The 15,108-nt window shown below is 42.2% G+C and overlaps 1 protein-coding gene across 1 annotated transcript in view; it reads left to right on the top strand.

Moving 5' to 3' along the window:
* Nucleotides 1–240: 240 nt before the first annotated feature.
* The window catches only part of LOC116432177 (uncharacterized), a 77,993-nt gene continuing 63,125 nt past the window's right edge, over nucleotides 241–15,108 (top strand). The window contains exon 1 of the mRNA XM_031988678.2: nucleotides 241–457. Coding sequence (XP_031844538.2) covers nucleotides 454–457 — 4 coding nt within the window. The 5' untranslated portion in view covers nucleotides 241–453. The remainder of the gene's footprint in view (nucleotides 458–15,108) is intronic.

Raw genomic sequence — 15,108 nt, 5'->3', positions numbered from 1 at the left:
TCGAAAAATCCTTGCAGGAAACCAGTCTCAAGATCCGTTGGCGAGTTCGAAGGGGTTGGTCCCCGGCCCGTGGCCACCCCATGCCCGCCCGGTTAACTGGAGCAGCACGAAAGGGTGGTTCCTTCGATCCCATGCCGCAAGAATTTCTGGTGGGGACGCACGGTCGTGTTCTCCTCGCATACGTATCAGCTCACCTTGATCCGCGGATGATAGGAGTTGGAATTTCCGTCCTCGGAATTCAGATCGCTTCTGGACACGGTCCAGGAATGTTCGACGACTCTCCTGACTCGCGAGCGCGACGTAACGGTGAAACACGCGAGGCGGCCACCCCTCCAGACCACGAATCGATTGCGCCTCGCCGCAATTGATCGATAGGTTTGATCGATAGAAAGCGGACGATCGCGGCCGTGTTCAACATCTAGGAGCATCGAACGGATTCTGGAAGACGTCAAGATGGGTGAGTAAATACTTTCAACCTTTTTGCATCTATCGACGCTCGACTGCAATAAATAATTCCAATCCGATGTTGCTGAAACAATTGTTTCGGGAATGAATTATTTCACAGAAGTGAATAGATGTTAGTCGTATAAGGTATATACTCGGTTGTTAGCGTTAATGCTGTCGAATTGTCTTGTCTGAGATTCAGACACAAAATTTAGAGAAACTGTTTCGCGATCGAACAGTCGATGTTTGAATTTTGACGTAGAAATGTTGAAGGTGAAAATCGACTTTTTATTGTGGAATATTGAAATTTCACGGGAAGAGTCGCGTTATAGAATTTTCCTCGGCGCTGCCGAGAGTTCGCCGCAATATCGGCGCACGTGCGAAACTTTTATCCCGCGTGTGTACGCTCATGCGAGTCTCGCTTCTCCGTAAGCCCTTATCGCCGGCGTTTATCTGAAGTCACGGATGAAGAGGCGAACGGAGAAAAAAAAGAGGAACGGAAAAATAAGTAGTTTTCTGTTTATACTCGACTCCGTCTCTTGTTTATCGTCCACAAACGCGCGGAGGCGACTGATTGCCGCGTGCGCGATATCGGATCGACAATCTCCTTGGACGTTTCCTCGAACGCTGTGCATACACGCCGCGGACGATCGATTCCCGGTGTCCTGATACAGAAATAATTCCGATGACCATCGAAACGCCGCGACGAATCCTCCCGCTCGCGATCCTTGACACGTTTCAGGGCTATCGATGCGCCGCGGATAGTTTTTTCATGTTTTAGCGTGCGAGTCGCTCGGAAACTAAAGCGGTTCAGTCGATGCGAAAGAAATGCGAAAGAAATTCGTAGTGCAAAGCGTTGACACTAGAACTACCGTGTATTTAATACGATTAATATATAATCGCCATAAAAATTGTAACCATAGATTATTTTCAGTTTCTTCGGATATTCATTGCAATAGTAAAGTAAAACTATTGATTTTCAAGATAATTTTGAATATTCCTTTATATGCCTTTCCTTTTTGAATATTCCATTATATGCCTTTAAGATATCAATTGCTAAACAAAAAATCAAAACCAGTCATTTCGACTGGCACGGTAGTTCTAGTGCTAATAAATCATCCGAACAATAGATTATTTTCAGTTTCTTCAGACGTTCATTGCAGTAGTCAATTAAAACTATTGATTTTCAAGATAATCTTGAATATTCAATACCTTTAAGATATCAATAATTGCGAAAGAAACAAATCAAAACCAGTCATTTTGGCACGGTAGTTCTAGTGTTAAGGTTTCTTCTAGAATTCTAATGTCATCGAATTAACAACTATGCTACGAATGATCAAGAATCTTATAAAATTCTAAAATTCAGTTATAAAATTCAGTACTCGACATTATGCATTACATATCGCAATTAAATACCAAGTATTAAAGCATATTTTGTATCCAGCGTTTCGAGCGAGCGAAAATCATCCGAGCAATAACAACAGTCCGAGGGGTCAGCAGGCTGAAAAACGATGACCATTTTAGCGGGTCTAGGTTTCGACAATGCCTGCGCAAGTACTCGCGAAGGAAGAGGACTCGCTGGGACAATGAGTCACGGGGGGAAGGGGATTCTCTTCTGTCAACGCGCAGCTCAGTACGCTTGCGGACACGCACTCCGGAAAGCACGTGATTCATCGGTACCCACAATCGGCCAATCTGCATTAACGACGCGCCTTCGTGATTCTGAATCGGCTTTTCCTCCCTCGCTGTTCCGTCTCCCGTTCCTCCTGGTCTTCTCGAGCCGCCATTCCTCGAAACCGTTCCGTTATGTAGCCGCTAGGTACCGTTTCGCCTTTTACGAATCGTTAGGAAACTCTCTGCCCGATTTTCTTCTGTCTTCTATTTTCTACAGACAGGAATTTCCAGTGGAGAGATCGAGAATTTTGGAATCTTTAGCATTCTTCTTGGAGACGAAATTTTCGGACAATTGGAACTTTTATGTTATTTAAATTTAGGAAGTGAATTGTGAGGGTTTCCTTTATTTTGTGAAGTACGTGATTTTAATTGGTTTTAATGAGGTTGAATGTTGCTTCTTTTGAAAGTGGGATGGAGTAATGTTTTGTTGATATTGAGAGCTAATGGAGGTTCGACTAATTTATCAAATTTAATTAGTTTCTGACAGTCTTCCAATTTTCTTGAAATATTTCGAACTTCTCGAAGTTTAAATTGATTCGGGATTGTCTTTAATGAGTTTGGATGTTGCTTCTTTTGAAATTGGAATGAACTGTTTCATTATTGAGAGCTAATTGAGGTTTGACTAATTCCAAATTCACTATTAATTTCCGACAATCTTCCCATTTTCTTCAAATAATTCAAACTTCTCGAGAATTTCGACGGAAGTAAAGTTTACATCGATTCCGGATTGTTTGTTTCCACCGCGGATGTTTCGCTGTCAACACATGCTTCTTACGAATGTAACAACACACAGGATGTCACGGGGATGAAGCACGAGTAGCGTATACAGATAACGAAAGGGTGTAACGTTACAGGGATTCCACGTGGCACTCGATTCGCGATACGCCCGGATCGCCTCGCGCGTCTCGTGTCACGTGGTTCTACAATGCATCATAAACATGTTGGAAATATTTCGCTCGAACCATCAGTCGCACGGTCAGTCGTCCATCACTCGAAACCCAGCTACAAAGTAAAAAAAAGGAAACACCGACGAATTCCACTTCCGCGTTAAAAGGAAGTTGCACGCGGTTGCAGAATGAGATGCATATGTTATGCGAGATATTCATCTGAGGATATGTGGGATAATGAAGAGAGAAGAATTCAAGATTCCAGAGATTCATAATGCTCTCGAGAGAATTTATAAACTGTCTAACACGAATGTTGACCCGTGGAATCGGGAAACCGACGCAATCGAATACCACCGCACTCGTTGGGTCGTATGCATAAAAAAGTGAATGCTTGTACGTATCAAATGGAAGTAAAAGTAAACGCTGGATCTCTCGCGGTCTTCTACTAGTGCTGGTAAATCCTGGAAGACTTTAATATTCGAAGAAAGTTGAAATTATAGCATCTACTCGATATTATCGGAAAATACTAAGTATGCATAAGAATATTTCCGAAAATTCCGAAAAAACCGTCAATAAGGAAATCTTCCACAAAATTCCTATTACTACAGTTGGACAATATTTTTCATAAGGAATGTTTATTATTTTCTAATGAAATTCTACTGTTCTCTTCAAGTAACGAACAGAAAACTCGAACGAATCAGAGGACAGTCGATACACTAAAATTCCATTTTAAGCTTCAAACTTCCTAATTTTACTCTATCAAATCAAACTTCTAATGAGAATCTCATCCCGACTGTAAAGGGTTGCTTCCCTTCATTCGCACGTATCAGCTTCGCGGAAGTGTTCAGCTCGATCGAGGGGAATCGGCGAAGTTCACAATAGAAAAATAAAAACGTCGTACTGGAAACGAGACGCGGAAGCATTATTTCCCCGTTTTCCCTCGTTTCCCGCTGTGATATCGCGGTTTTACGGTCCCCGCGGTGAGATCAGCGTTCGCCCGGAGTTATCCTGCAGCAGTCGGCGAGAGATCGGCGCGATAACGCGCGAACAATCGCGAGATGGGACGGCTCGGCCGGTGATATTCCTTCGTGTCGCGTCTCGTTTTATCTCGTTGGAGCCGCGTTATCGCTGAACAACGGCAATCATCTCCGATGCGCCACCAGTGTCTCGTTGCCACGTGCTGAAGTTACCCAGCCGTGTTGAGTCTGCGCCCGTATCCGATCCCCGTTACTTACATTTCGCCACTTATCAATTCCTTTTCCCTTTCGCGCCTCGCTCTCTGTCTCTCCGTTGACGACGTCCTCGTCGCTCGACTCCGGTGTCCGTTTTCGGAATCTTCGCTCGTTGCCGGGTTGCTACCGGCTGTCAACAGGCTTCGCGTTACGGTCTTTTAACACTAGAACTACAGTAGCAGTCAAAATGAATGGTTTCGATTTTTTTGTTTAGCGATTGATATCTTTGAAGCATTGAATATTCGAAATGATTTTGAAAATAGTTTCATTTCAGTGTTATAATGAATGTCTGAAGAAACTGAAAATAAACCATTTTTACAATTTTTAGGGGAATTGCATATTAATTGTAGTAGATGCTCGGTAGTTCTAGTGTTAACAATGCTCATTTAATCGAGAACTTTAGAACTATTCGTAATTGTAACCGTTGCTATTGAAAGATCAAAATAATCCTCGACTTAGAATATATAAAATCTAGGAAATATATTCTATCCAAAAAATTGAATGATAAGGGAAATAAGGAGCAATTACCAATACATCGAACAACAACACAAAATTCAAGAAACCGAATCACTCGGTGATTAGTTCCTAGAGAACCTGCAATCTTAACCCTTTGAACTCCGTAGACTTCAATATCGCACCAGAAATATTAGATATTTTAACGAACCTTAAAGAATCAACCCTACAATCATTAGATCTTTCCCATATCCAAATGTTGCACTAAGAAGGAAAATAAAGGATCTAAGAAACGTTACATCATTCTTCATTTTCGCTAGGGATACTATAAAAATTGCTTGCTAATAGATTACAAAACCATCTGGAGTGCTAAGAGTTCAAAACATCTCTAAACCCCAAAGTCAGAAAAATTCCTTCACCAAGCGAATCATCGACGATCCGCTCGAATCGTGAGATTCGACGAACGAGAAAGTCTCGAGCCAGGTTTCGAATACCTAAATACACGGCGATCCCCGGCCACCAGCGCCGCTGCTGAAATCAACGTATTCGAATCCAGCGAGGAGATTTACCTCGAGGAACAGGAGAAAATCGAAAATCCACGGAGCGGCGAGGCTTAAGTCGCGTTCTGAATAAAGTCGGGCCTGCGCCGGTCCCCGGAGAAGTCACGTAAGCGCGGATACCGGCGCTGGTATTTATCTGTTTAGGGATCAGGCCATTTCCGTGGTGTCATCAACGGAGTCCCATGTCTCTCCGTTACGGAGACAAAGAAATGAGTGAAAAGAGGGATACGAGGGAAAGAGGAGCAGTGGAACTGGTAGCGAGCCGCGGACGAAAAGGGAATGGCGCGCGATGGGGCCATAACGTTCAGCGGGCTGTAGCTTTATGGGATTTACGGGCCTGGGCGTAGCAAGACCCGTTTAATAGCCCTAGTTCCGTCCCGTGCACTATTTCGAAACGAGTCAACAAACTGCCCGTCGCCGCGGCGAACATTGTTTTCAACTGACATATTCTGCTCCCATTTGTTTCCTCCCGTTGTCTCGAGACGGAAAAATAACTGTCGCGGAGGATCGACGGATCTAATCTCGACTCGCAGCTCGGGCGTTTCATTTTGAACTGTTGGAGGCAGTTTTTACGTCGATGGTCACTGAAATCGATGATGAAAGCAATTTTGTTAACAATATAACAGTTCAATTTTTGAAATTTTATAGAAACTTGAAGAGTACATGTATTGAGACTTTGATTGATTTATAATTCAGTTTAAGTGTTGCTAAATTGATTTCTTTAATCATTTTCTAGAGGAACGTTTATCTTTTTAATAATTTGTTAACACTAAAACCGTTCAATTTTTGAAATTTTATAGAAACTCGAAGAGTGCATGTATTGAGACTTTGATTTACAATTCAGTTTAAGTGTTGCTAAATTGGTTTATTTAATCATTTTTTAGAGAATATTAAATCATTTGAGACTGAATTGGATTATCATTGCACGTTCATCGAACTGAATGTCACTGCAATGGATAGCATTATTCATAATATAGAAATGTTTGTGAATAATCATGGTTCAATCGAGTGAATCATAGTACTTCGATTTGCTCGGGGGTCACCGGTGACCCCCATGGCATTCAACGTGTCAAGTACATTAGACGTTCATCGAACTGAACGTGTTCCTTGGAATTCTACAAACGGAATACATTGTAACTTTCATGCTTCGATATCGTGGCGTTAATTTCGCGTTACATCTTGAACAAAGTCGACTTCCGTATCACCGGAATCGCTGATCAACGCAACGGCGCGCTGAAGTTTCTCCCGGTCGAATTATATGGCTCGTCTACCGAAATTCATGAAACGTAACTCGAAATAATTCCACGAGGAAGCTCTCGTCTCTCGGATTCCGGCTTCCAGGGTTCATCCGGCGTGTTACGATCAGATCCAGCGGGCGGAGCGAAGCTCAAGATGAAATCGGTGAAAGTGCAAATCGAAAGGGGGGGACTGGAGATTACGAGGATCGATATTAAACCGAACACAGCGGTGTCTTCCTTTTCTTCCCATTCTCTCTTTATTTTATGTAATTAGTTCCGAAGCTAAACTACTTGCGTTCACATTTATTGGACCGAGCGAGTATACAGGAAATCGAAGGAAAAACTGGATCGTCGATCTCTAATCCTGATTCCCCATTTTTCCATACGTTTCATTTAACACTAGAAATACCAGGTGCATCAAAATGATTAATTACTAATTTCTTCTGTTACAATTAATTATAAAGGTACGGATACTTTAAGAAATGATCGAAGAAGCTGATTTTCCAAGTTAAACTGAGATTCGAAGCACCGAGAAGCATCTTTATCGTTTCAATTATTATAAACTACACACTGTCGAATAGATCATTCTATATCCGTTCCAATTTATTTCTCGACAATCGACTTAAATTCAATTAAAAAGTAACCTCGTTGACCGATTTCGGATCGAACGTTTCCCATTGTTTTTATTTATCCCCATTCTCCCGTGGCGTGAGAAATACGTTCGTATTAATCGCACAAAGACACCGGAAGTCGCGCCGAAAGAAAGGAGGCGAACGAGAAAATTGAAAAATTAAATTAAAAGGAGATCTCGTCGGCCGATCTCGGTTCGATCGGCAGCGATTCCGGTATCCGGCGCGCACGCGTTCCACGCGCCTTTCTTCCCTGCCCCTTCCACGATGAATTATTAATCGCCGGTGGATTATTTATTTGTCTGACCGGTGATAGCGTTGATACCACCCGTGGATCACTCTCTCCGATCGAGGAAACGAAACCAGATCCCCGATCGGGCCGCGTAACCATCGTTTCCTTCACGCGATAACGCGGCGGCTGTTGCGAAATTCATTTCACGGTTCTTAATTGTACGGTTAATTAAGGTCAGAAGGGTGGAGAACGATTAATTACATTCATACCTCTCGCTGTCTGGCTCGTCGCGTCGCGCGAGCCGCAAGATGTTCAACGATCCCGATCCACGCGGTATCGGAATCTTCGGAATTCGTCGCGATAAAAAGTTTCATTTGCCTGGCACGTTTTTTTGTGAATTGGGTTTCTTTCTTAATCGTTTCTCCTAATTAAATGATTTCTTTCACTTCTTGCACGGCCAATTTACAGGGTGCCCAGATCTTCGAAATTCTTTGTGTTTTGTGTTATTTTCATTGAACGGTATTAATTGACGCTAGATTTACGGATGTTCGTTTTATACTTTATTCCATGTCTGTCGCGGAAATTAGTGTTTCTTCAAAATAATGTGAACTCGTGTAATTGCATCGATGAAAATCGACTGAAATCGTTACGAAATGTTTAAAATATTCAATTTTCATGAGATTGATGAGTTGCGTGAATGTAGTGCTAATAACGAAGTGTCATGATGAATATTGGAATCTATCAGACGTTTAAGAAGGTTCGAGAGATTGTTATTTAACAGCGGCTTTCATAAATGAATCTATTAATGAATTATGGAAATGAATAACTGTCTGCAGTCTCGATTATGAAATATCGTTGTGCTTAGTCTGAAATAGAATTCCGACCAATGTCGCCAGGGATTAATAACGAGCGGCGATCGTTCGCAATCAGAACAGACGATCGCCGCCAATTATTTCCAAAGAATGATCCCCGAACGAGCGGGCGGCGCGCGGAACCTCGCCCGACACTTTCGATCATTTCGAAATGAAATTTTCACTCGTCCACGAGACCCGGACGCGCGTGGATGCAACTGGAGAACTGAATCGGATGGTTAGTCAACGCTAAAATTATCCATCCCTGATTTCCTCTTTTTGTCATTATTAAAAAAATAGATGTTTCTCTGAGAAACGATTAAAGAAATTAGTTTAGCAATATGCAAACTCAATTAGAAATCAAAAGTGCCAATAGATGATGAGTTTTTATAGAGGAATGTCAAAAAGTCGATTTAACTGATTATTGGCCTAACTAACGCTCTCGATTATTTCGATAATCCAATGATAAAGTGTATAAAACAAAACCGTGGAATCATTGAAATTAGACTGGTATGAAAATCAATTGAATCCGCCGTATTCAGCAGGATAAATATTAAAATCATCGTGACTTTCGTAATTCTGTTCAATTACAAATCAGAATCACGCGATTGAGAATGCGAAGATAATCAGACAACGGAATAGCGAAGATAGTAATGCAATGCAAAACTAATTAAATACCGTGTACAACGACGAATACAGTAAAATAATATTATTGCAAGCGAGAGGATGATAAAGTAACACGATTGCGAGGGTAATGAGACAGTACAATCGCGGAGATAGTAAAATAATAGTGTTGCGAAAACAATAAAATAATGGAATCGCTAGGATAACGAAATAATAGAATTTTCGTTGCTCAAGCTGATGCATAATCAGTTACGCACGGAAAATGCATAAAATCATTAGAGGTGCGAACGTGTGGAGGCGTTTCGCGTTAAACAAAAAAGAATGCGAATCCATTTGGAAAGTTTCGGCTTTTCGAAATCGTCGGAGATCGAGGGTTTAAATCGGGGGCGTCTGGCCGATCCGCGGATCGAGGCCTCCCAGTAAAATTAGTCGAGCGGAAATGGTCAGTGAACGGAAGGTGAGGAGAGGCGAGCGAGAGTCCGTGGCAACGCGTCGAACGTCGACGATGCAGGAAGAGAGAGGCTGCGCTGACCAACTCGCGGCTGCGCGGATCTCCGTGGAATTGCGGCGAACGCATCGGCAACAATTCCGACACAGTTTAACACAAGAACTACCAGATAGATCAGAATGATCCATTCCTGATTTCTTCTTTTACAATCATTGAAAAGGTACAGATGGTGCTCTAAGAAATCTTTCGATACGAAGTAATCAAAATTCAACAATATTCTTACCAAATTTCCATCGCATACTTCGATGCGATTTGCCATTGTTCACGTCGATAGTTAATCAATAGACAAAATTATCTGCAATATCAGACTCTCTCGGAAGCAATTAAAAGAGAAATTGGTAAACCAATTTCTTCCTTGGGAATTTCTGTTTTAACCCTTCGCACTCGGAAAGTACTTTATCAAATGATAGTCATGTATAATGCATTGTATGATGTTTCAAAGTATCATCCAAGTGCCATCAGAAAGTATTGAATATCTTCCGAATGCGTATAATCATTTCAGAAGCCAAAACATTAATTATCTCAATTTCTGTGATATTCAAATGTTAATCATTATTTCAAATACCACTAGCTTTTATTCTAAAGAAATAAATCTTACTATAACAAAACCCTCGAAATTCTCAAGCAACGCGAAGAAACTAGAGCTAGAATATTTCTAGCGAGAAACTTTCGATCTCAAAGGGTTAAATCATCAATAGAAGCGAAAGCTTTTCCCACTTTACAAGCGTCTTATAAACATCTCGCCACTTCACGTTCCACGCGCCCGTGTTCGGACGCATAAAACGATCGAAGTGACGGGTGGAGCCGAATTTCGTCGAGCGTAATTAATCCGAGTCGGTGCGAACGCCGCGGATGTTGAGTCCGAGGAGAAAGAAGAGCGAAACGTGGGTTCGCTAGTGCGGGAAGGTTCTTTCTCTTGGTTTTAGGAGAAACAAGGCGGAACTGGCTCGCTGAAATTTCCACCGAGAGCCTCTCCCTATCTCTCTCTCCGCCCCCCTCTCGCCGCCGTTTTCGGAGCTCATCATTTTCTCTTATCGCGTCGATCGGCGGCGTAACGCGCCTTCACCGACTCGGCTTATTCGAATTATAAACAACCGTCCCGGCTGCTTCCTCGTCCTTCGAGACTTTCCTGGTTCCTCTCCGATGAGCCACCCTGCGTGCCTCTCTCACGTGCATGTGCCGGCGCACACGCGTGCACATGCACGATAGAAATCCGTGGATCCGAGGTTGCGCGGCGATTCCCGTTTCCCGAAAAGATTGCGCCGCTCGGCGATTTATTCTCGCATTCCTCGTCGTTCTGGGAAAATATGGGATTGCTCGTATGGTGCTTCGATTTCGAAGCGTTTGCAAATTAGGGTTGGAACAATCGATTCGTGCATGAAGACTCATCGGATATTTTTACTTTCGGTGGTGGCTTTTACGGATCTGGTGTTGGAACATATTAAGGAACTTTTAAGTAATTAATAGATTGAAAATCTATGGAAATTAAGTAATTCAGAGATAAAAGAATTTGGAAATTTCAACCCTTGAGGATTGTGGGGTTGACGTTTCTAAGTATTTACTCTTCGAATTAAATTCGAAATTAAGATTAAAGTAATCATTAAGAGATAGGATGAATATTTCAGAACTTCAACCCCTAATATAATGTTACAGTATTCAATCCTCTAATTATCTTCACCCCGTCTAACCATTTTAATTAGCCGCCTTCATTGAAATGTATCACGCCAAGCAATTCGTCGAAATAGTCACGCGACAAACGATAACATTACAGGAACAGGATCGACAGACAACAGCGTAACATTCTCCGGCGAAACAATGCAAATCCCCGAATCCCAGAAGAAAAGTTCGAAAGAAATCCTTGAAGAAACACGTTCTAGTATCCGCGTTCGCGCGAGCGCGAGCGCGCGAGTAACCGGCTATCTCGGCTGGCTGGCCGCCGGTTTCTCCCGCGCTAATTAGCAAAAGTTTGCCGTGCAATAAACGCGTCTAGTTTTACGTAACCCGGCTGGACAATCGCGGATTCGTGGCCGTTGCGAGCGGATTGCGCGCGAGACCGTACGATCCGCGGAAATAAGCGCGTGCCTGGCTGTCGGGAGAGGGAGAGAGAGGCCACCGTGCCTTCTCGTGCTCTCAGGCTCGCTCGCTCTCTCGCTCGCCTCGCCATTTTAATTCCGTGTCGAAATAACTGTACCGAATCTACGAAATTTCTATTCTCCTCTTGTCCAATTCTGACACTCGATTGTGCAATTGGAATCATCACTCTCTGTATCGTCGTGTGTTAACATTTAGGCGACCGCCACCGAAGAGACTATAGCTATAAGGTTTCTCATCGACGTGAATTGGACTTATTCGATAGATTCGATTGAAAAACGTGGTTTGTAAAGGCGAGAATGGTATTTAACTTGTTATGCTAAAAGCTTCGTCTTACGAATCAAAGAAAACACAAAACAATAGGAAAATAAAACAATTCTAAGGAAGTTTCCCAAATTAACTTGTAGCAACAGCTTCATCTCATGTATCAAAGGAAACGGAAGAATAAAACAACTCTAACTAAGTTCCCTAGATTAACTTATAGCAACAGCTTCATCTCACGAATCAAAAATAAAAGAATAAAGCAACTCTAACTAAGTTTCCCAAGTTAACTTATAGCAAAAGCTTCATCTCAGTAATCAAAGGAAACAAAAGAATAAGGCAACTCTAACTAAGTTTCCCAAGTTAACTTATAGCAAAAGCTTCATCTCAGTAATCAAAGGAAACAAAAGAATAAGGCAACTCTAGTTAAGTCTCCCAAATTAACTTATAGCAAGAGCTTCATCCCACGAATCAAAAACAAAAGAATAAAGCAACTCTAAATTCCCCAAGTTAACTAATAACAACAGCTTCACCTCACAAATCAAAAACAAAAGGATAAAGCAACTCTAAGTTCCCCAAGTTAACTTACAGCAACAGCTTCATCCCACAAATTGAATGAAACATACGAACAAAGTAACCCCGACGAGAACAAAAGTACGGCGAAACGACGCTCGAACGAAAAGAAAATCCTCCGGACTTTGAACCAGAGATTTCCCCCTCGGAAAACTCTTGACTCTCGCGCTCGAACGCAGCGGACCGGGGTCCCAGTTTTCCGCGGCAAACTTTCAACGGGCGTTCCGCGGTGCGTGTTCGGCTCCGCTGGCTCGTCCGGCGGCTCGTCCCGAATAAATCTGCCCGCAGTTCATCCCCGCCCCCCGCCCGGGGAACAATTAAAAACCTTTTCGGGATGTAAATACGAGAGTTCCCTTCCGGCTGGGGGAAAGGGAAACTCGAGCGGACGAGCGAGCGGCCTTTTGATTTATCTCTCTCGGATTGCTCATTTCACTCTCTCGCGGTTCTGTAACCGCGCTTCAATCCTTGCAATTAGACGCGTTGAAAGTTGCGCTCGATTCCTACCTGAATTACTGGCGTCGGCGAAAAAATGTTGCACTCGCGTGCAGGTCCGTTCGAACCGTGATCTTCTTTATTTCTGCTGGTCGGTGTTCTGTTATATAATTACGATAGTGGCATTAATGATCTTAATGATTAACACTATTCCTACCGAAGGTGTCAAAAGATACTTTCTGAAATTTTAACTTACAATTCTTTTCTTGGTTTAATAATTTTTCCTCGATTTTTGACATTTTCTGTAGTTAATGTTATAATATTGGTAAACTTGAAGGTCAGTTCAGTTCTTTATTTCTGCTGATCTTAATGATTAACACTATTTCTACCGAAGGTGTCAAAAGATACTTCCTGAAATTTTAACTTACAATTCTTTTCTTGGTTTAACAATTTTTCCCCGATTTTTGACATTTTCTGTAGTTAATGTTATAATATTGGTAAAGTCGAAGGTCAGTTAGTTTTAAGTCGAAAATTCGACAGGTGTCTGTTGGTACCTCGGTAGAAATAGTGTTAACGTAATTTAAATGATTTGAATTATCTTTACTTATATATGTGACAGTTATAATAATGAGATTTTATTTGCGACACGTTGAATGTTACAAGAAAATTCCATCATTACTGGTCATCTTCGACGAATACGAGACAACTGAGTCACTACGATATTGAGTTCCTTTATCTGCGCCGTGTTCTCGTTACGCGAGCATTCAGAATTCAGCCGAGGCGTTCAGATAACGCTTACAATCTTATTTGCTCCTCCGGAGATTAAACGACGATGCTTCGCTGTAATCGGGGTCTGGCTGGTCCATAAAGATTGCCTCGCGATGCTGCGACTTCGAAAACATCGGTCGCACCGGGGAAGTATACCGAAAATCATTCGTTGAGACATTCCCAAAAATATCGCTGTTCAAAAGTCAACTCCATGGGTGATACGAATATGAAAATATCTCTACTTGAAAGCTCATTTCTATCCTCCATCAACGAGTCAATCTTTCATTTCTAAATTCCACAAAAATCTCTGAAATTAAGTTCACAGATCCACCAAAAAATTGTTACTTGCTCATATTCCCTGAAACGTGTGTCTCAAGAAAGAAAACGAAGGAAAAAACAAGAATATTTACAGTATGAAAGGATCTTACCATTAATATTCTGAAATTAAGTTCACAGATGCAACAGAAAAATGGCACATTGCTCATATTTCCTGCAACGTATATCTCAAGAAAAAAAACGAAGGAACAAACAAGAATATTTACAGTATGAAAGGATCTTACCATTAATATTCTCAAATTTAATTCATAGATGCTACAAAAAAATGGCACATTGCTCATATTCCCTGCAACGCGTGTCCCAAGCACCGTTTCCCTTATCGCAGGATCGTTCGCCGAGCGTCAGCGCGACGATTCTCCGGGATTTCGCGTCTCGAATCGTTTAATTAAAAAAAATCACGATCCCGGCCGGTCCGGACTGCTTCCGCGCGGACGGCTCGGTCCCCGGGAATGACACTTGCACCCGGCTGCGACCTTTCGTCTGGCAACGCGCAGCTAATTCACCGGCGTACGGTACCAAGCGCGTATATAGCAGGTTCTATCGTAGTCTCCGGTCGGAACGTCACACGAGCTACCCGTTTCGCGGGCCCGGTGTCAAATCTCCGTGGCGTGGGACCATGGACGCTTAAAAGGCCATTTTCGCGGCTGCGAGACGCCGAGATCGACGGGCCGGAGAAATGAGAGGGCAATTAAAAAATAAACGGAACGGTAAACGCGGACACGGGAGTTTTTGGAACCAGTTAGCACCGTTGCCTCGCGATAACGGGGCGGAATTCGGCCTGGAGATTTTGATATGAATTTGAAAAATTGGTATTGCCATTTGGGTACCCTGAACTATCTGCGTAGCGTGTATAATTAATTAGTAAGTGGATTTGGGTTGAGATTTGCGACTGCGTAGCTGTAGTCGTGTTACCTTTTATTTCGTAAAATCTAAATGTACAAGTTACTGAATCTAATTTTACTAAAAATAAGTCGGTTTCTTTTAGACTGTCGAACATTTATGTTTTCAATTGTTCCCAACAGTACATCGAAGTTATTGAATTGCTTAAATAGAAATCTTAGCACTTATTCTATTTAAGAAAATGGAAATCTTATTGCTTGATCGTTCCCAACTATTTAATTGTTTGAACTATCTCTTCCTACTCACCCTACACCTACAACAATTCACCCCTACTTTCGATTCTATTAACATTTCTCAAAAGCATATTCCACGAACTAAACCTGGAAAATAACTTCAACCAACAATTTCAAACACTATCTTCCAACACCTCGAAATAACATTAACAAAAGAACCACCCCTCCCACCTCACGGTACA

The sequence above is a fragment of the Nomia melanderi genome, chromosome 11, assembly GCF_051020985.1.
Source record: "Nomia melanderi isolate GNS246 chromosome 11, iyNomMela1, whole genome shotgun sequence".
In the NCBI taxonomy this organism is placed as follows: domain Eukaryota; kingdom Metazoa; phylum Arthropoda; class Insecta; order Hymenoptera; family Halictidae; genus Nomia; species Nomia melanderi.
Note: the sequence above shows the minus strand (reverse complement) of the source record. Positions and strands in the feature narration are given on the sequence as shown.